This window comes from Sorex fumeus, unplaced genomic scaffold, assembly GCF_029834395.1.
Source record: "Sorex fumeus unplaced genomic scaffold, SorFum_2.1 ptg000043l, whole genome shotgun sequence".
NCBI lineage: Eukaryota > Metazoa > Chordata > Mammalia > Eulipotyphla > Soricidae > Sorex > Sorex fumeus.
The window spans coordinates 28,210,112-28,235,870 of record NW_026606100.1 but is presented as its reverse complement, the minus strand read 5'-3'; the positions used below and the strand labels follow the sequence as shown (position 1 = coordinate 28,235,870).

The window sequence follows — 25,759 nt, the reverse complement described above, 5'->3', positions numbered from 1 at the left end:
CGTCTCCATTCATCCCGGTTGCGTGCTAGAGTAGCCCAATGGTATCTGTTCGTTTTAGGAACATGTAGAGCCTCAAACCGATCATTTAGGGTCTTGACGAAGAAGTCTGACCATCTTATAGGTGGGCGTCCACGTGATCTTTTGATGTCTCGTGGAATCCAATCAGTAATGGCTCTAGTCCAGCGGTTGTCTGTAAACCTCATTATGTGTCCAGCCCATCTGATTTTTGATGTCTTGGCAAATGAGACAGCGTCCCTGATTCTTGAGCATTGACGAAGATCAGAACTCCGGATTCTATCTCTCATTTGAGTGAATCGTGATATTCCAAGCATAGTTCTTTCGATTCCTCTTTGAGAGACCCGAATAGTGTTCTCATCCTGTTTTCGTAGGGTCCAGGTCTCTGAGGCATATGTTAATGCAGGAAGAATAGTGGAATCAAAGAGATTTGCTCGTAGCTGGAGGTTCTTTGTCCTTTTAGTTATTTCTTCAATGCTCTTGAAGGCATTCCAAGCCGCTCTCTTCCTCCTGTGCAACTCAGGTGCCAGGTCATTCATCATGTTGATTTCTCGACCTAGGTATATATAACTGTTGCATTCGGAGATGGTGGTTCCGTTGAGAGCGAATGGAGCGTCAGGAACAAGGCTGTTTCTCATAAACATTGTCTTCACAAGATTCAGCTGTAGTCCGACCTTTCCACATTCACGGTCAACGTCGTTCAGCATTTGTGCGCTTGGTTGATGTTTGGTGTTATTAGAACGATGTCATCAGCAAAGCGGAGGTGGTGTAGTTGCCGACCATCTATCGTCACTCCCATGTTTTCCCATTCCAGCCGTTGCATGATGTTCTCGAGGGTGGCACTGAAGAGTTTTGGTGAAATGGTATCACCCTGCCGAACCCCTCTCTTGATATGGATGATTACTTCTTTGTAGAATGGTGAGATCTTGGTAGTGAATCCGCAATAGAGCTCACGAAGGATCCTGATGTATTGAGTTTGTACGCCCTGATTGGCTAGGGCTTCTATGACCGCTTCCGTCTCAACAGAATCAAAGGCCTTCTTTAAATCAATGAACGTTAGACAGAGTGGCATCTTGAACTCCCGAGATACCTCAATGAGCTTGGTTACTGTGTGGATATGGTCGATGGTACTGAATCCTTTTCGGAATCCAGCTTGTTCACATGGTTGTCCTTTATCTAGTGTTCTGCTAATCCTATTCAGGATGACTCGAGTGAATAGTTTGTAGATGACAGACAATAGGCAGATTGGGCGATAGTTGCCAATGTCGTGGATGTCTCCTTTCTTGTATAGTAGTACAGTCTTGCTGGTTTTCCACTGGGATGGAACCTTGCATTCAGACAGGTAGCGTGTGAAGAGTCGAGCCAATGTATTGATGAGTACTGATGGTAAGTTCTTCAGGTGTTCAGGTCTGATCTTGTCTGGGCCAGGTGCTCTTTGTTTCTTTACCAACGAGATGGCATGTTGGATTTCGGAAGGGAGAACATTGGGAACGACATATCCATCATGTGGTATGTGGTATGTGGGCAAGTGGATGTGGCTATTAAAGAGATCTGAGTAGAAGTCATGAATAATCTTCTCCATTGCCCTTCTGGAAGATGTGATAGATCCATCATGATGTCGGAGGGCAGTCATCTTGGTTTTGTAGTTGGTGAAGGACAGGCGGGCATTACGAATGTTTTTCCCAGCTTCTGCTGCATCTACCAGTACTGCTGCTCTCCTGTTTTTGAGGTCATCCTTGATGGCTTCTCTGCACTGTTTTGCCAGTTCGGACGTTTGCTTGTGGTTGCCTGAGGCACGTGCCAAGCCACGTTGGCGAATAAGTTCAAGAGTGTTCGAAGAAAGACGGTTTTTTGTGGTTATCTCTCTCTTGGCATTCCTTGCACAATCATGGAGGTGCTGAATCATTCGATCGTATTCCTCATCAATGTTGTCAATGACGGCATCTTCCCATGTTGCCGCAACAGAGCCAAAGAGTTCCCAGTTGGTGGTTGTTCTGGGAGTCCTCTTCTTAAACCTTGCATTCTTTTCTCCTCGTTCTGTGAGGTAGAATTTTGCACGAAGAAGACGGTGGTCTGATCTCGTTTGGAATTTTGGGACAACAGCAACATCGGTTAGGCAAAACTGCCGATTGAATATGATGTGGTCTATTTCATTGTGGAACCGTCCATCGGGAGACTCCCATGTCCAACGTTTAGATTCAGCCTTTTGGAATTGTGAGTTACCATGGAAGGTTTTGGTTGACATGATGAACTCAGACAGTCTGTCACCCTGTTCGTTCCATTCCAGGCCATGGGTTCTGATGTGGAGTTCATCGACTGATCTTCTTGGTCCTATCTTGGCATTAAAATCACCGACAATGATCTTGTAGAAGGTGTGATCTTCTTTATAGAATTTCTCCAGCTCCATGTAGAATTTCTCAGTTTCTCTTTCACCATAACTGGATGTTGGTGCATAGACAACAAAGATAGAAACTGCCGGTAGTGAGCCACATTTATTCAAGTGTAATCGTCCGATTCGGGTTGTTAGGCATTCAAATGAATCAATGCTCGTGACTAAGTTTGTGTTGACAAGGATACCGACACCACCGACGCCTCTTTTATCACATGTTCCAAGGAACAGTTCTTCTCCAGTGTCGAAAACAGCATGATGGAATTGATGTCTTCTCGTTTCGGTCAGACCAATGATGTCGTACTTGATCTTTCGTGCTTGTACCATAAGGTCTTCAATGGATGCAGCAGATGCCAGGGTACGAGCATTAAAAGTACAGACAATCATTTTTGTTTTTCTGCGTTTTGGTAGCCTATGTCTGCTTTGGTGTTTTATCAGCCTCTCCTTCCATATCCTTCTCGATTCTGCATTTTATTTTATTTTATTTTATTTTAATACATGGTAGATTATATCAGTATTTCCCAAACTTGTTTATCTACCACCCACATTTTCAGAATAAAAAGGAAATCATTTCGTGTCCGCCTAGATATATGCCTTCTAAAGTAAACGAACAGAAAATGACCCTCCCCCATTGCACTCTAAACTACTATTGCCCTACAATGTTTCAGCACCCCTAAGGTTGCCCAGTTGGAAAAATGCTGATTCAGATAAATGTACCTTCATTAGACTAACTTTTCAGAATTTTCTTGACTTCTTCCAGAAAAATATCAGAATGATTTTGTAAAGTTTCAGAAATATCTGTTGGTCACTGTCACTGTCCTCCCATCATTCATTGATTTGCTCCAGCGGGCCCAGTAACATCACCATTGTGAGACTTACTGTTACTGTGTTTGGCATAGCGAATACGTCACAGGGAGCTTGCCAGGCTTTGACGTGCGGGCAAGATACTCTAGGTAGCTTGCCAGGCTCTCGAGAAAGTGGTGAAGGAATTGAACCCGGGTCGACTGGTCAGCCTCATACAAGGCAAACACCCTACCGCTGTGCTATCACTAAATTTCACCGAAATAGCTCAGTTGGGAGAGCGTTAGACTGAAGATCTCCTAGATATATTTTTCTAAAAAAGAAAAAAATTATCCACCATGCTTCATTATCTTTTTTAAAGTTAGAGACACAGAAAATATACCATTACGATCAAACACTCGTACCTGGGAACTTCACTCTGTGAGTGAAAAATACACTGTATGGAATCAGTCTGTAAAGAACGTGACCAAGACTTAAAACCAATCTATTGGTACATTGTCTTATTAGAATTTCATTAAACTCATGAGGTAGTTTTAGAAGAAGAATTGATTTTTCTACCCAAGATCTTGCTATTTCCTATATGTAACTTTTAAAAATATGTAAAAAATGTCATATTCTACTTGCATGTCAGTATATTTTATATTTAATTAGACATTTTATAGATTTTGTTTGAGGGATCTGGGAATGTAGAGTTAATTAACTCTAATATTCAGAGCTCCCATTTTTTCTCTTTTTATAATGCTACTTTTGATAATGGAGGGTTATATTAGGACCAATCTGTAGAAGAACAATGCATAAATAAAGATAGGTTTTTTTTTTCAGATTTTTACTACCAGGAAGAATCAATTTCTAACTGCTAATGTATACAAGTAAATTTTTTTTCTAATTTATTATCATGTCACTGTGCTCTCCACTCAGGAATGTTAATTGATACACTGTGGTTTACAAAGTTGTTCATAATAGAGCTGTTTCAGGTATATAATGTTCCACACCAATCCCATCATCAGTGGCCTCTTCCTTCCACCAATATCCCTAAGTTCCCTCCCACCTCCCAGCCTGCCCCTTTGGCAGGGATATAAACAATCTATTTCATGTTGCTTGGTCCAATAAAACCTAAAGAAATGGGAAATAGAATTATTAGAAAATATATCGCTAGAGGTTAATCTGTAATGATTAATTTCAATTTGTCTTTAACTTTTCTTAATCTAGAAGAGATAAAGAAATACATAGGCATCATGGGTGAGTGTATTTCCTCAATACTGCATGATGGGAGATTTCTCCTGTCCTTTAAAGGAACTCTTTTAACACTTCTTTCAAAACTGGGTTTCAAAGCTATGAATTCCCTAAGATGTTACTTATCCATAAAGCTCATTATGGATTCTTCAAATCTGAATGAAATCTGTCTGGATAGAGTTATATTAGGACCAACCTGGTGTAGTTATATTAGGACCAATTCTTGGTGAAGTATTCAGTTTGCTGAGATTTTGTACTATATTTTTCCATATTCTTCCTGTTTGTAGAGTCTTATTTGGTAGACCTACTGTACATCTTATGGACTTTCCTTTGTATATAAGTTCCTTTTTTTATTTCATTCAATAGTTTTCTGCCTTTGTATTTTGTGATTTTTAATATAATATCTTGGAGTTTTACGAATTGGGTCTAGTTTCACTGGACCCTTTGGGCCTTTTGGATTTTGGTGCTTGTAATCCTCAACTCTAGAAAGTTCTTATTGATGCTTTCTTTAATTATTGCTTCTTTGTCATATTTGCCTTCCTGTTCTTCAGGGACTCTGATGGTTCTTATATTGTTCCTCTTGAGTTCATCCCATAGTTCTCTCATATGCTGATCATTTCTTTTCAGACTATTTTTCACTTTCTTCTGTTTCCTAGCACTTTCCTTCTCATCTTGGATCTCCTCATCTTTTGATCAACTTCTGTTATTCTGCGGTTTTGAGCTTATTATGAGTTTTTTTTAATACCACCTACCATGTTCTTCATTTCTGTCATTTATGACTGTAATAGTATTTTTTTATTTAGACTCTCATACTATCTTGTGCTTTGCTGACTACCTGTGCTATCATTTCTTTGAACTCATTGAACATCCCAATGTAGTGTCACTAAAGACACTGAGGATTTACTGGTGCTGTTTATGTTTTTAGTGAAATCGTTTTCTCTAATTGGCAGTCTTCTACGTGTTTTGCCCATCGGTTTTCTGTAGGATGACATTGCTTTGTCCTTTCTCCACAAGGAGCTTAGGTTTATCTGGTTCACCCATTACAGTGCTCCTGAGGCACTTCTATTCCATTGTGTTTGTCTGTAAATTCTTCCCTATGCTCTCCTCCCCAACCAGTTAATCAGCTTTCCCCCTAATCAGACTCTGTTAATTTGTAAGGTTAGATTCCTCAGAAATCTATGATTTTATATGTATGAGTGAAATATTGCCTTTCTCCTCTCCTTATGCCTTATGAACAGTTTACTTTAAAGCAATGCCCTTTTTGTATAGATACAGGAAGACCATTAACATTATGCTTTGTAACTTTGGATTTGTTTGACTTTGAATATTATTCATTCCCGGGCATCTGCTTTCTCGACTTAAGCCTCAGTTGCCCTTAGTTCCTAACACCCCAAAAGCAGGGTCCTGATGAGGGACTGAATGGACGCAGGGCAAGCGGTGAGCTACCCTGGCATCGAAATGGGCCAGGCCAAAGTGCCACGATTCTTAACTATAAGTTGAGTTTGATCATAGACAAATGCTGTCATGATCCAAAAGTAACAACGAGACTAGGATCCTGCTAGGGGTGGGAAAAACTATCTGGCCTGAGCTCTGTAGTCTGAGATCGAGATGACCCTAGGAGAGAAATTCTATAAGTTTAAGATATTTCTTACTGTATCCATACAAAATGATTTATATTTTATATATATATATATATATATATATATATATTTATATGCTTGTCGGACAAGGAGAGGAGAAACACACCCATGGGATCCCACTCTAGGGTGGGTCGACCTGCTGAGAGCGGATCTGTCCTAGGAGCGGCTTTCCCTGAGGGAAAGAATTCTACCCCTGTTGATTGTGACCACACCTATGTGTGATTATTACCCCAACCCCTCATGCTTTGGGATTTAACTGTACTGTAAGAGTGGGCTGGGGGATCAGAAGGAGGAGAAAGAAGATCAGGATCAGAATCCAGACTCCAGAGAAGGAGGATGAAGGGGGATGGAGGAGAATGAAGTAACATGGGGGAGGAAGAAACAGGGGCAGAGGCGGAGGAGAGAGACTGGAGTGGATGGAGAGAGGATTGGAATAAACTGCGACTAAGACCAACCAGCCTGGCCCTCGTTCCTTCCCTTGCCTTTCCATTGCCATCGACCTCCCCGAGGTGGGGGAAGAAGGGTGAGACTACCGAATGCAGGCGGCGGGAGAGATAGAGCCACCGCCGCTGTGCTTTGCCCCCTTTTTGAGTTTACACAGTTTTCTACTGTTCTTGCTTTGCTGAAGGAGAGTCTGTGTAGTTGACCCTCCTGGAAGATGCTAAGGGATAAGCTAGAGATTGCTCTTTGTCTTCTTTGCCCCTCCTCACAGAATAACAAGAATAACTATGAGCAGCGAGTAATTTGCTGAGTGGATTTGTCACGTCCGCAAAAGGGGGCCATACACTTTAAGAGCCCAGTGGAATGATGGAACAGCAAGCAAGAAGATCAGGAAAGAGCTGTGGTATAGGCCCTTAATATGGCGCAGTTCGGATGTGGAGGCTTCAGGAACACACCCACTAGGGAAAAGTTCTGCCTCCTGTTCCAGAATAGGCCCTGTGATATCAGCCAGATGTAGGCCTCACCTGGATGGTAGAGCAGCAAGCAGAAGGTCGGGGCTATGTGTTCTTAATTATCTGTTCAGGTCTTTTATTCAGGGCATTGATGATTTTCTCCCTCCTTGTGAATATAGACCTGTTATTATCAATGACACGGTAGCACAGAGGGTAGGGCGTTGGCCTTACAAGCGGCCAACATGGCCGACCCGAGTTCGATTCCTCCGCCCCTCTCGGAGAGCCCGGCAAGCTACCGAGAGTATTGGATATGCCAGACACAGTAACAACAAAGTCTCCAATGGAGACGTTACTGGGCCCGCTCGAGCAAATCGAAGATCAACGGGAGGGCCTTTATTATCAATGACAGGTTATTGTCAATGACTTTTTTATACACATTTCTTGAGGATTAGAGTACATTCACCAACATAAACATCAAAAGTCTGTTCCTGAGTGCCCATCCCAAGAACCTGATGCAGTGACAACATTGGAGTCCTCTCTTAAAGCCCCAACCCCTGCATGAAAACTCACCCACCATGTCCTCCTGAACTGCCCAGCAATGCTTCTCATATATGTCTTGTTTCATTCTAAAATTTCACAGCCTTTTGTCTGTCTAGATTCCTCTCCTAACAGCCCACACCAATACCCTTTACATTTAGCCAGAAGGATCTTCCTGAAACTGTAATCTGATCCCCACAGACTCTCTTACTTAAACTCAGCATCAGTCCAACAAATACAGATGAAGGAGGGGCTATTTCTGCTTTACAATATTGTGTTGGGTACTAGTCAAAAAAAAAAAAAAACTAAATGGTACCTGAACTTGTACTTTGTTAAAGGAAAAAGGCTAGACTCAGCACTGCAAGTAAACACTTCTTTCAAATGAAAAATAAAACTTTTTACATTCATTTCTTCATTCATTGACCCAACTAGAGATCTGACATACAGAAAGCCTCTCTGGACTCCTGAGAATAGTCACCTTGACTTTTGTTTGTTTGTTTGTTTGGGGGTGGGGGGTTACACCTGGCAATGCTCAGGGGCTACTCCTAGCTCTGCACTCAGGAATTACTCCTGGCAGTGCTCAGGGGACCATATGGGGTGCCAGAGACCAAACCCAGGTTGGTTGCTTGCAAGGAAAAGGCCCTCCCTACCCACAATATTATAGCTCTAGCCCCCGCCTTGACTATATTATTATTATTATTATTAATTATTTTGGTTTGGCTCATGCTCTTCCTTTATGTGGTCTGTTCTCATGGCAGAATCCTAACTTTTCAGTGTCAAGTTCAATGCTGTGTATGATATGAAGCTTTTCTTTTTATTTATTTATTTTATTTATTTTTTAATTTTTATTAGTGAGACACCATGAGGCATAGTTGTAGACTTACACAATTTTGTGCTTGGGTTTCAGTTATACAATGATCAAATACCCATCCCTCCACCAGTGCCCATTTCCCACCACCACGGATCCCAGTATCCCTCCCACCCCCCCATCCCCCCAACCCAGCCTGCCTCTGTGGCAGGGCAATCCCCTGTGTTCTCTCTCTCCTTTTGGGTGTTGTGGTTTGCAAAAGAGGCATTGAGTGGCAATCATGTTTGTTCTATAGTCTACTTTCAGCATGTGAAGCTTTTCTTTAATGTTATAAAGGCAGACTTCCCATGATGGCTACCCAACAGCATTTAGTTTGTACGAATAATGCAGCATAAAGTAACCTTGATGGCTAGTTGTCTCAGAAAGCAGCAAGCAGAGGGTCAGAGCTTATATGTTCAGGCTTTAACCCAGACCATTGATGATTTTTTCCCTCCTACTTTCCTTGTGAATGTAAACCTGTTATTATCAAATGACTGTTTAATTCAGGTTTCTTGAGGATTGGAATTTGTCTTTGTTGTGATTATCTGTAGCAGTGGCCCTGAGTCAGTCATCTGTTGATATCTGCCCCTGCACATTTTCTTATAAATAAGTACTGAAATGCTGGCATTTGTGAGAGGAAGGGAACGAGCAAAGAAGGGGCTCAGGTTTTTGACATTTCTGATAAATATGGTGGTATTTTTTCAAGGTAATAGTTCAACTTATTATTTTTTTGGCATCCTGAAGTTGTTTTGTGTTTCCTTGGCTTCAGCGAAATACGTTGTAGACAGCACAGACTACAAGAATAAGAGTTGAGTTTGGAATCAGAGAGTGAAGCTTTATGGATTTAGTCTGCAATAATTATAACTTCGAGTAAGTCTCATAAGCACTCATAAGACTAAGCTGTCTTCATTTAATAATGAATATTTTTCTAATCAGGTGAGGTAGGGCTGTTTGTTTTTGCAGTTCCAGGATCAAACCCAGGTTCTTCATAGGCAAGGTATGACCCCTGCTCCCAATGAGGTTACCTTAAGAGTTACATGAAATTATATATTTTTTAAAAATTTTTAGACAACCACAATAATATGTTACCACCATGTTTATTTTTATATATAAGTGGAGTCAATTTTGTGTAAGATACTTCTTTTTTCGGAGACGTTAGAGATTATTTGAAGGAGCAAGGCTTATATAGGAGCTGGAGCGATAGCACAGTGGGTAGGGCGTTCGCAGCCAACATGGCCGACCCGAGTTCGATTCCTCCGCCCCTCTCGGAGAGCCCGGCAAGCTACCGACAGTATTCGATATGCCAGACACAGTAACAACAAAGTCTCCAATGGAGACGTTACTGGGCCCGCTCGAGCAAATCGACGATCAATGGGAGGGCCTTTACCTTTACCTTTATATAGATGTATTTTCAAATTATTTCTTTTTTTAGTGACACAGATCTAAACTTAGGTCTTACCATTTTACCTCCCCCTCTCAAATATTCCAGCATGTGGCATCAGAACACATGGATGGGGAAGAAGAGGCATGTGGGTAAATGATTTATTCATTTTCTATTCATAGTACTCTAGGCATCTGTGAGGCCCCATGATCCCTCCTTAGCCTGTTAGTTCTCCTGGAGCAAAGCAAAGGAGTGGTGGAAGGTAACTAAGTAGCTAACAGGTTTTACTATGTGCTTTGGTTTGAGCTCAGCCTGTTTATCAGCCGACACTTAGGGTATCGGTCTCCAACCAGGCTATGAAAGGCATAGTACAAACTCCTCTAATCGCAGAAATCTCAGAAAGTTTTCTTTATGGCAGTCAGTTCCTACACTCAGATTGCTGTAATGGGTAGTCTTTGTGGTATATGTTTTATAGTGATTTATACTAATATGAATATTTGATTTTTCCCATGCTTTCTTTAGAAAGAGATGCCTAAGTTTCTTCAGAATTATCAATTGTCTGGTGACCATTGGGAAGTGTTATCACCTATTTTTCTCCTACCAGAGCTCAGAGTATTTAGAAAATAGAAAGGAGAGAGAGAAGTTTTAATCACATGAAAAGTAAAAGGCATGGACTTGGGAAGAGGGATATAAGTATACATAGATATAATACATTGGAATTTTTATTTCCAGGTGGTAAAGAATGTATGGAGAAAAGTCCACTTAACTGCTTAGGAACTGGTCTGACCTATTTTTTCACTGACCTTATTTTAATCTTGGGGATGTGGTTTACTATAAATTGAGATATCTTTGTTCCTTCTTTTCTGTGCAGATTCATGAAGGTGGCAGGAAGCACGGTGGATGCAGTTACCTGGCAACAGTAGGTATTCGCCATTTTTCCTCTTATCATCAGTGTCTGTGAAGTAAAAGATAATTACTTGTTACTAAGCTAATAGCTGACACTTAATAAACTATCCTTCATCCTGTAAGAAAACAATTAAAACTAGCAAAAGCTTCTCCTATGATGTGGCTGTCTCTTAGTTACATAGTTTTTTCGGTTTTAAAAAAATTGACATTTTAGAAATCTCATCTGTGTATGTGTGTATATATATATATATATGTATATATTTAATCAATATGCAAAGAGGTAATGCGAATCTGAATATGCCAGCACCACCCCCCATGGTCTTTATTTTTAAGAATAAATGTTCTTGTTTAAAAGAGAAAGTGGATTTTTGTTGGGAGTGGGGGAACTCCCAAGTGATAGCCAGGGTCCCAGTGGTTGTAAGCCAACCGGCCTGATGGTTTAATTTGAGAGCCCAAGGATGCAGTGCTGCTCCAGAAAGAGAATATTGTTTCAATTACTCAGTGTGTCAGTTATCATGTGAAAATAGAAATATTTTATTATATTAAAGGTAGTGATCTTCACTAGTGTCAAGAGAGTCACTAATACGTAATAGGTTAGAAGAAAATAGAAAAAAACGAATATGAAGATAATGAAGCAACAATAAGAGAAAGGGATAAATCGCACAAGAAGAAGCTCACAGTGGCAAAGACCTATTACCCTAAGTTACTTGACTTGTAACTTGTAAAGATGATGATCTGGTGCATAAATTTTGTAATGTGTAAGACTCATAGAATGCATTTGACCTGCCTTTCACGGTGATTTGCCAATTTTGGAATCTTACCCTCTGTCTTTGTGAGTAATCTATCTCATAGCACCTTTTAGACCATCTTTCATCTACTGTGGACCTCACAACTCAAATCTATGCTCTTTCTTGGCTCTCATAGCTAAAATTTTCTCTACTCTTGATTTTAAGTGGGTCACAGTATCCTGCATATTAATATTATTTAAAAGAAAGAGAGGTGGATGAAATCTATATCAAGTATCTCCTAAAGACTGACTTGTTGGAAATCAACAACTTCAATCATGAATGAAAATATTTTACTACATGTTTCTATTCTCGGTGTCTCTAAGATTAAGTTCTAAATGTTTTCTGAAATGCTTTCGCTGCTTCAGATTGTTTATGTGAGTCATGGATTAAATAGGTTTGAGGATCTTGCCATTGCCTGTGTAAAATGCCTCAGTGTCTTCCCCTTGTACTTATACTGAAAACCAAAATTTCTGCTCAGTTTTCTAAAACCATTTGTTTTCTAAACCATTTGTTACTGTTCTCTTCTGATTGCCTCTAGTGTCAACTCTGACATCTCTCATTCTGTTTCAACATACTGGTGATCTTTCAGCTCTTAGAAAGTTTACAAGAATTCTGATTTGGAATTTCTGTACATGCTATTTCCTTTGCCTGAAATGCTGGAATCCCAATTTTAGTGAGGTTAAAGGATCTCATCTCATAAGAATCAACTCACATGTCATCCTCATCAAGATGTCTTACTGATGAAAACATGTTCTCCATTTAATTATCCTTTTTAGCTTTTTAGATATTGCGTATTTTTATTTCATCATTTTAATAACTTCTTTTTATAAATTGTTCCTTTTTCTCTTGCACAAGAATAGTACTTAGTCAACTCAACCAGTTCTCATGAAGGTTGTTCACTGGGCATTTTCATTGTTTTAATTTTTTTTAAATTTTACTTATTTTTTTATTGGGCATTTTCCATAGGGAAGAATAACAACATTGATGATTAATAATAATAACAATGTGGCAAGTACTATTTCAGGTACTACTTCAAACATTTATTTGCTGATCCTTACAAGAATTAAATCAGGTATGGAGCCAGGAATAAGTTCTGACCGTGGCTAAACAAACCCTTATAAAGAACCAAATGAAGTTACTATTGTTATTAATCTCTCTTTTTCAGTTTATAAATTGTATAAAATTAAAAGTTTACACATGAAGTGGCAAATTTGGGGTTGGAGCAATAGCACAGTGGGTAGGGTGTTTGCCTTGCACACAGCCGACCCAGGTTTGATTCCCAGCATCCCATATGGTCCCCTGAGCACCGCCAGGGGTAATTCCAGAGTGAAGAGACAAGAGTAACCCCTGTGCATTGCCTGGTGTGACCAAAAAAAAGAAAGTGGAAAATTTTTTAAAATTTAATTTTAGTGAACAAAGTGGCAAATTTTTAACTTTAAGTTCCACCTGCATCATTCCAAGGGCTTTACCTCTTGATAACTATTTTACTAACAAAAGGGTATTTTTATGAATATTTATTATATGTGGGAGAATTAAAATCCTCTTCAACATCATAACCAAGGGCTATCCAGATAATGCATCACAAAGTCTGAAGTTTGAAGAATTTATAGTGAGTGTAGAGAGAAATAATCACATCAGGGTACAAAAATTACTCAGCAAGAATCTATGACTTGTTTGATAATCATGACTTATAGAGACAGATCAGAGAAAAATGTTTGTTCCCTACCCTAGCACTCTCTATAGCACAAAGAGAATGAAGTGAGCACAGCATTTTTTATAATGGAGAAATCCTTCTTCAAAAAAAAGTATTTTGTTTGTTAGCTACTTTAAATAATTGGCCATTATTCAAGATAAATAAATATCATGTGTTTGCAACTGTTTCAGAAATACCCCGCTAAGCAGGCAAGGGGTTTTATTTCTTTTGGCTCCAGGATCAGCGTCCATCTGGGACCACAGGCAGCACCTAGAATCTAGCATGTATCCCTGTCAGCCATAGTTTTCACTGAAGACTTGAATAATCTTGAAACAAACTCAGTAAATCCTGACCAGAAGGACTCAGTATAAATTAAAGCCAAATGTCTTGTTTTTACTAACCAAGGAATATGCTGGGGTGAAAAATTTTTTTGAACATAAAAGAAATCAAGAGTGACTGTCAGAAAGACAAAAGAATGTAGACTTTGTGTGTACATATAGCCTTTCAGAAGAATTCATTCAATATTGGGATGTTCAACTTGCAATTTGATTAGTGGAACAAGTGCTATTCTGAGTCTGAAGCAGTGAAGAAACAATTTATATGATTAGATTAAAGGATGGGCCATACCCAGCAGCACGCAGAACTTACTCCTGACTCTTTACTCTAGGATGACTCCTAGCCGTGTTTCCATATGTGGTGTCGCAGATCAAACCAAGTCAATTATGTGCAAGGTAATGGTGCCTTAACTTCTAGTCTATCTTTCAAGTCCTATATAATTAGATTATTTTGATTTTAAAGTTTATGCACTTGGATTTTTGAGAACCAAGGTACATTATGTAATGGTTAGTCCTATCCACTAAGCAACTCAGCAGTCTGAAAATTTAGTAGCAAGAGTTAGTGATATGAAGTTCTAATTATAAGGATGATTATCTTATATCAGAATATCAATAGTAAATCTAAACAATAACAGCAAGTACACACACACACATACTCTCAACAGGCTGGAAATCCATATACGGAAGCACAAACTAGAATATGTTCAATCCCTGAAGGAAATGAGTGGCACAGATGAACCCTACCTTTAAATTACCTCTCTGTGGTTACCTGACAATTCATACAGGAGCAGATGGCTGAAACTCAACCAAAATGCCTGATTATGTTGCTAGAAGGTGCAAAAGGCTAGAAATCACAGGAAGAAGGGGCTAGGGAACAAAATACCAACATGAATATAAACTCCCTTTAAATCTTTGCTTGATGCTTGGAATGTGCATATTCAAGGGAGATTCCAAAAAGCCTGATAGAAAACAACAGATAGAGACCTGGAAAAATTGAACAGCAAATTAAGCAGTTGTCTATCACATAAGAGAAAGAGACTGGAAATTAAATCTCACAAATGTATGAGAACTTTATAAAAGCCATGTACTCTCCCGTAAAAAGTAAATGAAGCAATTAGACCTTGGAAGGTAAGTTCTTGTCTCAAGACTAGACTGCCCTAACAAAGTATAAACTGATAATTTCATGAGAACAAGATGATCAGCTTTTTACCCACTTCCTGCTAGATACAACATCGTTACTCTTCTGTCTCTACAATATATAATTCATGCCTTCCAGAGTATAATAAAAACATAACTATACTTGCAAAGAAACAGAAAAATGTATTTCATAGCCAAGGAAATGAGCAATAAATTCAAACAGAGATGCCTCAAACATTAAAATCAGTGATAAAAAAATTTTAATGGCTATTACAAATGCATTCATATAGTTAAGAGGAAATGCCCATATTGAGGGAATACAAAGGAAAATAGCAGCAGTGAAATGAATACTAGCTATTTTTAAAAGAATGTCAAATTATTAATGGAATAAATAATTAAAGTGAAAATTTTGTCTTTATCAAGCAAGAGGCTAGAAACTAGAATGTTCAGGAAGTTGCATTATATCAGTAGAAATTATGCAATTAAAAAACAGAAAGATGTTGGAATAACAGTGATCAAATTTACGATAACCATTGCCAATGTAAATTAGTCAATATCTATGTAGAATTCAAAGTTACAAGAGAGAAAATTAGATAGAACTATTTTTTAAAATAAATCAGAGCTAAATTTTCCCAAATTTGGTGAAAAACATTAACTAATAGAACCAAGATACTAGAATAGAATCAGCAAGTTAGAAGTCAAGATAACTTGAAGAATTAATACAAGAAAAATCATACTTGGACATATCATAATCAAACTACTGAGACCAAAAAAGAGAATATCTTTAAAATTATCAAGACAGAAAATGACACTTTTTAATCAAGAACTCAGTGATGGCTAAGTTGACAACAGAAACAATGGAAGACAGAAGACAGAGAAACAACATCTTTAAAGTATTAAAGAAAAAAGTCAAGCCATCCATATCCAACAGAAACATTCTTTAGAAATTAAAGTGAAATAATGTTTTTTTTCTTGATAAATGAAAGCCAGTAGACATGTACTATAAGAAATACTAAAGGGTCAGTGAGCTCAATGTACTGAACTGAAAGCATACAAAGCATGCAGGACAACCAGGTTGAGTTTCACCCACTCCCAAAGAATGACAAGGAGAAATCCTCTGCCCTGACAGACAACAGATGAGGCCCTCAAACAAACAAAACAAAAAGAAATATTGAAGGAATCTTTAAATAGGCAAAAATATAAAGAAACTTGAATCTCAAAAAATAATGAAAAGTATGAAAATGGTTAATTTGTAGATCAATAAAATGATTTTTCTCTTAGTTTCTTTTAGAAAGACAACTGACTGTAATATAAACATATTCATGTATATTATAAATATAAATTTAGACCTGGAGTAGCTCTTGAGCAGAGAGTGTAGCCCACAATTCAAAAAAATCAAGCATATTAAAAAGACAGCTAATTATAATATAAATGTATTAGATTTTTATTATAAATATAAATTTATGTTGTAGACCTGGAGTAGCCCTCCTTGAACACTGTTGAGTGTAGTCCAAAATTTGGAGGAAAAAATGTAAGTATAAAGATGTAAAAGCAGTTAAAAATAAAAGTAAAGAATGATGTACCATAAAAGCAGGTAAAATAGGAAAATTGATAAAGCTACATTAAAATCAGGCAAATAGGCTGCAAATTTTAAAAATATTGCCAGAGACAAAGAGAGATCATTTCTAATAATAAAAGGGTTAATTCAGGAAGACAGGGTAATCATAATTGTGGGTAACTGTGATAGGCAGCTGCTACACATACCTCGAGAATGTCTACATTCTAATTTCTGAAAACTGTCGATGTATCATATCACCTCACACACAAAGCAAATGCCTGTACACATCTTTCAACAGATTATTGCTTAAGTACTGGTTAGATTAGAATTCGGCACTCACATTTTTAATGATGTCAATTTGATTCATAGTAGAGAATGTAGCATGATAGGACTACTTTTTTCAACTTTCTGTTTTCCCTGGAGTTAGTAATAGTGTTTTGTTTTGTTCTTCCAGTTGTTTCCTGCTAATCTGTTTCTAGTTCACTCATAAACTCTATACCAGAGGGACAAATCTCCTTTCCTATATGCAAAAAACCAGGGTAGCCATCAGTTCCCATTCTCCTGGGAGATGCTGGCTGGGGCAGTCTTTCTTCCTCTGGTCCCGTGTGGACCAGTTGATCTCCGCACTTCCTGTGCAGCTGTTGTCCTGGGAGCTCCCTTCACCCACAGCCAATTGACTTTCTTTTTTGCTGGATTCCTGCCTTTTTTTTAGGTTTACTCCCTCGTTTTGGAGAAACAGGTTTTTTTTCCAGGAATTTCCTGAGGAAAGATAAATGTGAGGTAAACATGTTGAGACTTTATATTAGAGTTTGATTTATGTTTTTGATGCTTATAAATTTCCCTCAGATTTTGATGCTTTGATTTCATTTCATTCTAGCATTCCTTATAATTTTTGAGATATTTGGTGTCATTTTCTTTTACAAACGCTTTATGTGACCCCTACCCCCTTTTGGAGGACTTTTAGAACTGCTCCTTCCCCCATCACCCCCTCATGCCCCAAACCCATGTTGTGTCTTTCATTATTTTATTGTGTGTATAGTGAATCCTCTCCACCTATAATTTCCGCCCTGTCAGTATGGGTAAATTTTCTTGCAATTTTTTAAAAAAATTTCCTTATTTTATATTATGTGAACTTTTTCTGGAACTTCCACTATTTAAGGATTGGAAATGCTTAAGTAATACTCCCATCTTTTATATATTTTCTAATAAATTTCTGTAATAATTTAAATTATATGGTGAAATTTCTATTTTTATATTTCAAAATTTTAAAAATTATTTATTCCTCAAAACTTTCATTTTATATAGCTTCTCTCCTTAACCATGTATTTCTTTTCCTTTTTTTCCCTTTGGTTTTTGAGTCACTCCCAAAGAAGCTTAATCCTGGATGTGTGTTCATGATTACTCCTGGTGTTGTTCAGTGCTCAAGGAATTTTTGTAGTACCAAAAAATATACTATAGGGCCTGCTGCATGCAAGGCAAATACCTTAACTTCTTTAGTATCTCTTTGGCCCCAGTACTGTCTTTTTTTTCTCTGTGAATATCTGTTTTAATCGTGTTTATTTCCTTTCTTTTCCCTCTCTCTCCTTTCTTTACTTCCTTCTCCCAAGATTCTTCCTCCTCCCTTTCTTTCTTTCTTTCTTTCTTTCTTTCTTTCTCTCTTTCTTTCTTCAATCATTTTTTATGGTTTCTGTGTTAAAATTTCCCCCTCTTTGTCCTTCCCTCCATCTCCACCTCCATTTTTTTGTTGTTGTTTCTGTCTCTTACATTAAGTATTTTTCTCAAATGCCAAATTGTTCATGGATTCCTAATCCTTTTTAGGAGTGTGACATGAAAAATTGATTAAACATTTTTTGTTTACAGTCATTTGTTCTCAACTAGTGAAAGTCTATTGGGATCACCTGTCCATTACTACATTAAGAGACTCCTCTAACTGTCCACCTATGTTGGTATTGACTATCAGGCTAGCTTTCTCAGAAAACAATTATCTCCTCTCATAACTACAATGTAGAAATCTCTCAAGTATAAATGTAGCATTTTTGCATCTGAGGAAATCAATTGTATTTTCCAATTATTTAGTTTACATATAGATTTGTACTGTGTTAGAATAAAAGACAATCTTTAAAACATTTAAAATAATAAAGCCACTAAATACTATCTTCAGAAAACTAAAAATGAGTGAGTGCTAGTTTTATATTTTTGTAGATCTCATTGATATCTTGTTGAATTACATTGGGGACACATCTATCTTCTACGGTGGTTTGTTGTTTTGATTTAAGAAATATGTAAAATGGCTTTAGGATGGTATGTGACTTGAAAAGTAAGGAATATTTGAATGAGCATACCTTTTTTCAGGTCATCATGCCTGTTATTTTCAGATACTGTACAAATTTGATCAAGTGGTAGAATCTTAGAGATTATATTATTTAGTCAGAGCAATTGATTATTTATACTGTGCCTTAAAATGTATTGGTTTTGGAGTACTATGTAGCTGTTAGAAAAGACGAAGTCACGAAATTCACATACAAGTGGTACTACATGAAAAATATCATGTTAAGCGAAGTGACTCAGAAAGAAAGGGATAGACATAGAAAGATTGCATTCATCTGGGGAACATAAAGTAACAAAATAGGAAACTAACACCCAAGAATGGCCGAGATTAGTACCAGGAATTCTACTCCATGACTTGGAGGCCAACTACACATACTAGGGAAAAGGGAGCTCAGATAAAGAGGGGAGCACCAAATAAAGGTGTTGGGAGGACCCTCCCAGGATGGGAGAAGCATGCTGAAAGTAGGCTATAGACCAAACATGATTGCCACTCAATGTTTCTTTTGCAAACCACAACACCCAAAAGGAGAGAGAGAACAGAGGGGAATGCCCTGCCACAGAGCCAGGGTGGGTTGGGGGGATTGAGGGTGGGAGGGATACTGGGATGCATGGTGGTGGGAAGTGGGCACTGGTGGAGGGATGGTATTTGATCATTACATAATTGAAACCCAAGCACAAAAATGTGTAAGTCTGCAACTGTACCTCATGATGTCTCACTATTAAACAAATTTTTTAATAAAAAAATAATAAAATATATTGGTTTTACAATTTGAAATAGCATTTTCATACTTTATTACAAAATTTCTAAAATCACATCTTAAGTATAATCTCTGACTTAAGAAGAAAAGTCTTTAAGTTTTGGAAGCCAATCTACTTGTGATGGCAGATGCAGATGTTTAAAAGCAAATTTACACTTAATAGTTTAAAATTTACAACTGGCAACAAGTTGTTTTCCTTCAAGTGGCAGGCTTGTTTTGTTCATTAAAAAATTTTATAAGTAACCAGTCATGAATAAGTATAATTTGTCTATCAGACATTCTTTCAGGTAAAACTTTTGTGCTTTGAAATGGATGATTAATTAAGTTTTCAACTCAAATAATCATACAAGTGTTTATCTTTGAGATACTTACATTTTGCTTTGAAAGTGAAGTCTTTTATGATTATTTTAAGTCGTCATACAGAATATTTCTAAAAATGTATACTTGGGTTAAAACAGTACAATTAATAATTTTGTTACAGGATCAGGGAATTTTTAAGTAAAACTGACACTTGTTTTTGCTGCCACATTATTCATTTATTGTGACAATTATTGCCAGTATGGTTTCATGCTCCTGAGTAAATCTGTGCCAAGATGCCAGTAGTTTCACCCATTGTTCCTTTTGTACCATCATCTAAATGTCAATATTGTTTTTCCAGTATAAATTATGAGAGTCAAATAAATTCTTTAATACATATATTGCATCACAACTTTAGTGCTACACATTCACAGAAAAGATCTTAAAGAGTAATTGGAACCAGTCTTCATTAAATTTATAAGAATTATTCAGATATTAATATCCTAAAATATTTTATCTATAAATTTGCATAAACCTTTAATTTACTGCAATTTCTGGAATTGTTGGGATATGGCTCTGGGCTCTTTTCTTCTACTTACTTTTCATCCATTAAACATTCACTCTCAATCAATAGCTACTCGCCTAACTCTCATAAGCATGTTTCTAGCCAAAGTAACATGATAACTTACTCTCTCAGTATTTCCAAGTTAAAATTTAGAAGTCTTCAAAATAATTGTAAAACATTATTATAAAACAAAACAACAGCATTTTTTATTTTCATGTAGACAAAAGGAAAAATTGAAGAAATAATTTTAATAAGTAATACATGTATTATGTAATATAAATATAAGCAAAGAATGAGTTATTGGGTGATTGCGAGGTTATACAGATTATAATGGGTAAACAAGATTATAGGAATATAGAAGTATTGAGAACAACTCGGTTAACCTTTAAAATCACATATTTATTCTTCCAGACCATATATTGAAAATATTTTTTAAAAAACAAGAATTTGCAAAAATACAATTCTATTAATTGTCAGAGACAGCTCTGACTCTGGCAAATCCCACCGTACACTTGTGCAAAAAAGAGAGTGACAATGATAAATCATCTTAACATTAGGGAAAAAGTGTTAGTATTACTGTGGAAATACTACAAAAGTAATTTTTATCTCATGGACTCTGGAAAGTGTCTTGGGGACTCCCAAAAGCCCCCGTAGACACATTCTAATAATCAGGGTTGTAGAGTGAGGGTAGAGATCTTGCTTAAGTCACAATTCTCCTGTTTTAGTTCATCTCTTCCAGCTCTATTGTCAGAGGCATTTCTGAGAGTTTCTGGAATTCACAGCAGAAAAATCTGCTTTAAGTTTTCCCTAAAATAGCTTATAGGTACAGAATTCAGCCTCCTCAGGTTAACTAAATCAGTAATCTTGATTCTTGTTTTCTAAAAGCGGTATTTGTATTGTGCTTTTGTTCTTTTCTATTCTCTTAGACTGGGCAACATCCCTCTCTTTGAATCCTATTACCAATCTTTTAGTGGGAACCTTAGTAAATGCTTATATTCAAACTCCCACATTTAACCTGAAGTCCTGCTGCCTGGTTTTTTTTATTCCCCTAGAGTTATTTTTAATAAGCAAAGATTATTTTCCAGAAATTATGAAATGCATTTCTCATATTTGTCAAGTTAGGCAAACCCAGGTGTTCCCAATCTCAGGGCCCCACCAGTGTCCAAAAGAAGAAAAAAAAACTGTGGTTGTGCGAACCAGCTGTCAGTGCTTTTAAGTTCACTAGGTGAATCTGATACCGAGTAAGGACTGAGAACTACTGCTCTGGAACCTCCTGATGGAGCTGCAGAGGCCCTATGTGCTTAAACTCCAGGGAGGACACTCAAGGCATAGTTCTAACAGCATCAACTGAGCATTTCTTTGAAATGCAACTTCTCTAGCCCCACATCCCTGACCAACTGAGCAAGGCCCCAGCAGTCTGTGTGATCTAGTACACCCTCCAGAGGATTCTGGTGCCTCTAAAGCTTGGGAATCAATAGCACAGAGGATGACTAACGAGATCCGATTTCTAAGAATACATTCATCCCTATATTTTTAGCATGAAATTTTCTCTGTGGTTTCTCTTCTTTTCATGTGGATGGGAGAAAGATGTAAAAATGTTGTCCTGGTTTTGGCCATTAGAACACTGCTGCACTTTACAGTCAAAGTCAGAGCTTCAAGTCATCTAGTTTTCAGTAACTTTTTCTTTGACATAAAAGTCAGCACTTTTCTCTCTTTGTCTTAGCCTACATTTATATACATCACTCTTCATGTCTGCCGTTGCAAAAAAGCCAAACTATGGTGGGTATACTACAGCTTAAAGAGATCAATCTTAAAAGATCAATTTTATAATCTAGATTTTTGGCTACACTAAATAGGATAAAAGTGATCATTTTTTAAAAAGTCATTTCAAAAGCTACTATGGATTTGCCCACAGTGTAAGTAAATGTGAGCAAAATGATTCTGAGAATAGCATCTATTGGAAATTCATGAACATTTTCAAGGGTAATGGAACATTAGAATGACTTGTTAAGCAACAATTTTGCTTAAAAGGAAAATCTGAGGAATATATCACATGGATATTCAATTTTAGAGAAAAGAATGCTAATTAAGTGTAGATCTCATTTAAGAAAAAGAATGGGAGAAAGATTTAACAATGTAATTGATTCACAAGATTGTAAAACATTATTTAAGACACTATTTTAAAAGTTAAAAAAAAGAGGGGCTGGAGAGACAGCACAGTGGGTAGGGCATTTGCCTTGCATGTGGCCGACCCAGGTTCAATTCCCAACATCCCATATGGTCCCCTGAGCACCGCCAGGAGTAACTCCTGAGTGCAGAGCCAGGAGTAACCCCTGTGCATCGCCAGGTGTGACCCAAAAAGCAAGAATTGTGTAGTTTTAGATGGACAGAAAGAACAAAGACCTTAAAATTAAATAGATTAAGGACTTTAAAATGAAATAGATCTATGCAGAATTTGTGCAGCATCCTAATAGATCTGTGACCTGTAAGTAGATTTGGGGAGAATCCTTCAGAGCTCAGTTTTTCCATCTGCAAAGTGGGGTTAATGCCCCCTCACAAAACTATTGTGAAGACTAAGTGAGTTAATGCAAGAAAAATCCCTCTGAAATATACATAGAACATAGTGAGTCTCACCAATATGAATTTTTCTCTTCCTTCTTCTGTCTTGTTATAGTCCCTCCTGAGTTTTCTGTTTATGGAAATATCTCACTATATAATACACAGATGTTAACACATATTCTATTACTGAGCATTTTTATAAACTGCAGATATTTTAAGTGTTTTTCTTATCGTCTTTTAGACAGAGGATATTGACTGACTTTGTAAGATAATTATTAAGTTATATTTATTGAACACCTACTATGTTTAAATACTGTGTTAGTTGTTCTGAGTACACTATGCAGAATAAAGAAACAAGATTCTTTACCCTGGGGATTTTAATGCGTTTCTCAGTAGTCACTTTATTCATTTTGTGATCAGCTCTACAAACTGCATCATTCTCCTCCTAGAGAAGTAGAAGAAAAGTACTGGTAGCACCAATGGTATTAAGGGGAGGAAAGATGCAAAAAGAAATAGAGAAATTGACGACACTCCACTGACCAACCAAGTGGAAACAGAGATAAACAAATGGGACTATCTTAAATTAAGAAGCTTCTGCACCTCAAAAGATACAGTAATCAGAATGCAAAGACAATCTACAGAATGGGAAAGGATATTTACCCAATACCCATCTGATAAAGGGTTGATATCAAGGATATACAAAGCACTGGTTGAACTCTACAAGAAGAAAACATCTAACCCCATTAAAAAATGGGGTGATGAAGTGAACAGAAACTTTTACAAAGAAGAAATCCGAATGGCTAAAAAGCACATAAGAAAATGCTCTACATCACTAATCATCAGGGAGATGCAGATCAAAACAACAATGAGATATCATCTCACACCACAGAGACTGGTCCACATCCACAAGAACAAAAGCAACTGGTGTTGGCGTGGATGTGGTGAAAAAAGACTCCCCTTCACTGCTGGTAGGAGTGCCGAATGGTTCAGCCCTTTTGAAAAACAGTATGGACCGTTCTCAAAAAATTAGAATTTGAGCTCCCATTTGACCCAGCAATACCACTCCTGGGGAATATATCCCAGAGAGGCAAAAAAGTACAGTCGAAATAACATCTGCACTTCTATGTTCATCGCTGCACTATTCACAATAGCCAAAATCTGGAAAAAACCTGAGTGCCCAAGAACAGATGACTGGTTAAAGAAACTTTGGTACATCTACATAATGGAGTACTATACAGCTATTAGAAAAGATGAAGTCATGAAATTTACATACAAGTGGTACTACATGGAAAGTATCATGCTAAGTGAAATGAGTCAGAAAGAGAGCGACAGACATAGAAAGATTGCATTCATCTGGGGAATATAAAGTAACAAAATGGGAAACTAACACCCAGGAATAGCTAAGATTAGTACCAAGAGGTTCACTCCATGTCTTGGAGGCAAGCCGCACATGCCAGGGGAGAAGGCAGCTCAGATAGAAAGGGGAGTACCAAATAAAGGGTGTTGAGAGGATCCTCCCAGGATGAGAGATGCATGTTCAAAATAGACTATAGACCGAACATGATTGCCATTCAATGCCTCTTTTGCAAACCATAGCACCCAAAAGGAGAGAGAGAACAAAAGGGAATGCCTTACAACAGGGGTGGAGTGGAATGGGGGATGGGGGAGGTGGGAGGGATGCTGGGAGCATTGGAGGTGGGGAATGGGCATTGGTGGAGGGATGGGTACTCAATCATTGTATAACTGAAACCCAAGCACAAAAATTTGTAAGTCTACAACTGTACCTCATGGTGTTTCACTAATAAAAATTGAAAAAATAAAACAAATAGAGAAATTTTTTTCTTTTCTGTGAAAGAAACCATTATAAGATCAAGTTGAAGAATAGAAGAGCTATAAATTTTAAAAGTAAATTCATAGTCACAGTCCTCCCGTTGTTCATCAATTTGCTTCAATGAGCCCAGTAATATCTCCATTGTGAGACTTGTTACTGTATTTGGCATATCAATGCGTCATGGGTAGCTTGCCAGGCTCTGCCGCGTGGGCGAGATACTCTCGGTAGCTTGCTGGGCTCTCCAAGAGGTGCAGAGGAATTGAATTCGGGTCGGCCATGTTGGCCTCTTGTAAGGCAAACACCCTACCACTGTGCTATCGCTCCAGCCCAAAAGTAAATTATACGTACACATATGTATTTTATTTTAACTGAGCATTTTCTATGTTTTTTCCCCCTGCACTAAATTACTTACTGATATTAGCAGAGCATGGATTTTGATAACTTATGTTTAAAAAGTGCTAAGTACCTGCTGTCTTTGTGACCTTGGGATCAGAAAAATGTTAAGCCTTCGTTTGTAAATTAGGTATAACCATGCTTACAATACAGATAACAGACAATTTACCATTCATCCATGAGACCAGGCTTTAATAGCCAAACGTAAAAAGGTGTTTGTCGAAGATATAGAAGACTGCACTTATTTGTGGAGTATAAAACAACATAACATGAGTCTGATACCTAAAGATAGTAGATACACGGGACAGGTGGACTGCTCCATAGCTGGAAGCCTGCCTCATGAGCAAAGGGGAGAGGGCAGCTGGAATAGAGAAATAGAGAAATAAGAAAAGGATGGCCTGAGGAACCGGTCGGGATGAGAGATGTGTGCATGATAACCTCTCAGTGTCTGTATTGCAGACCATAATGTCCAAAAGTAGAGAGAGTGTATGGGGAATATTGTCTGCCATGGAGGCAGGGGGAGGGATATACTGGGGAGGCAGGGGATATACTGGAGATATTGGTGGTAGAGAATGTGCACTGGTGGAGGGATGGGTGTTTGATCATTGAATGATTTTAACGCAAACATGAAAGCTTATAAATATCTCACGGTGATTCAATAAAATTTTAAAAAAAGAGAAAGGAAGGAAGGAAGGAAGGAAGGAAGGAAGGAAGGAAGGAAGGAAGGAAGGAAGGAAGGGATGTCTGTCGAGATGGCAGGCTGGAGGTGGGGGTGGGGTGTAGGAAAGGAAATCTGGGATGAAGTTTACACACTGGTAGCAAGATCGGTAATCAAAACTTGTATGTCTAAATCTCAACTATGAATGACTTTGTAA

At 37.8% G+C, this 25,759-nt stretch overlaps 1 protein-coding gene across 2 annotated transcripts in view; it reads left to right on the top strand.

The window, feature by feature from the left end:
* Window positions 1–25,759, top strand: part of HPSE2 (heparanase 2 (inactive)) — a 652,320-nt gene that overhangs the window by 431,509 nt on the left and 195,052 nt on the right. For both annotated transcript variants that reach the window (XM_056120796.1, XM_056120795.1), the window contains one exon: window positions 10,608–10,655. In XM_056120796.1, coding sequence (XP_055976771.1) covers window positions 10,608–10,655 — 48 coding nt within the window. The remainder of the gene's footprint in view (window positions 1–10,607; window positions 10,656–25,759) is intronic.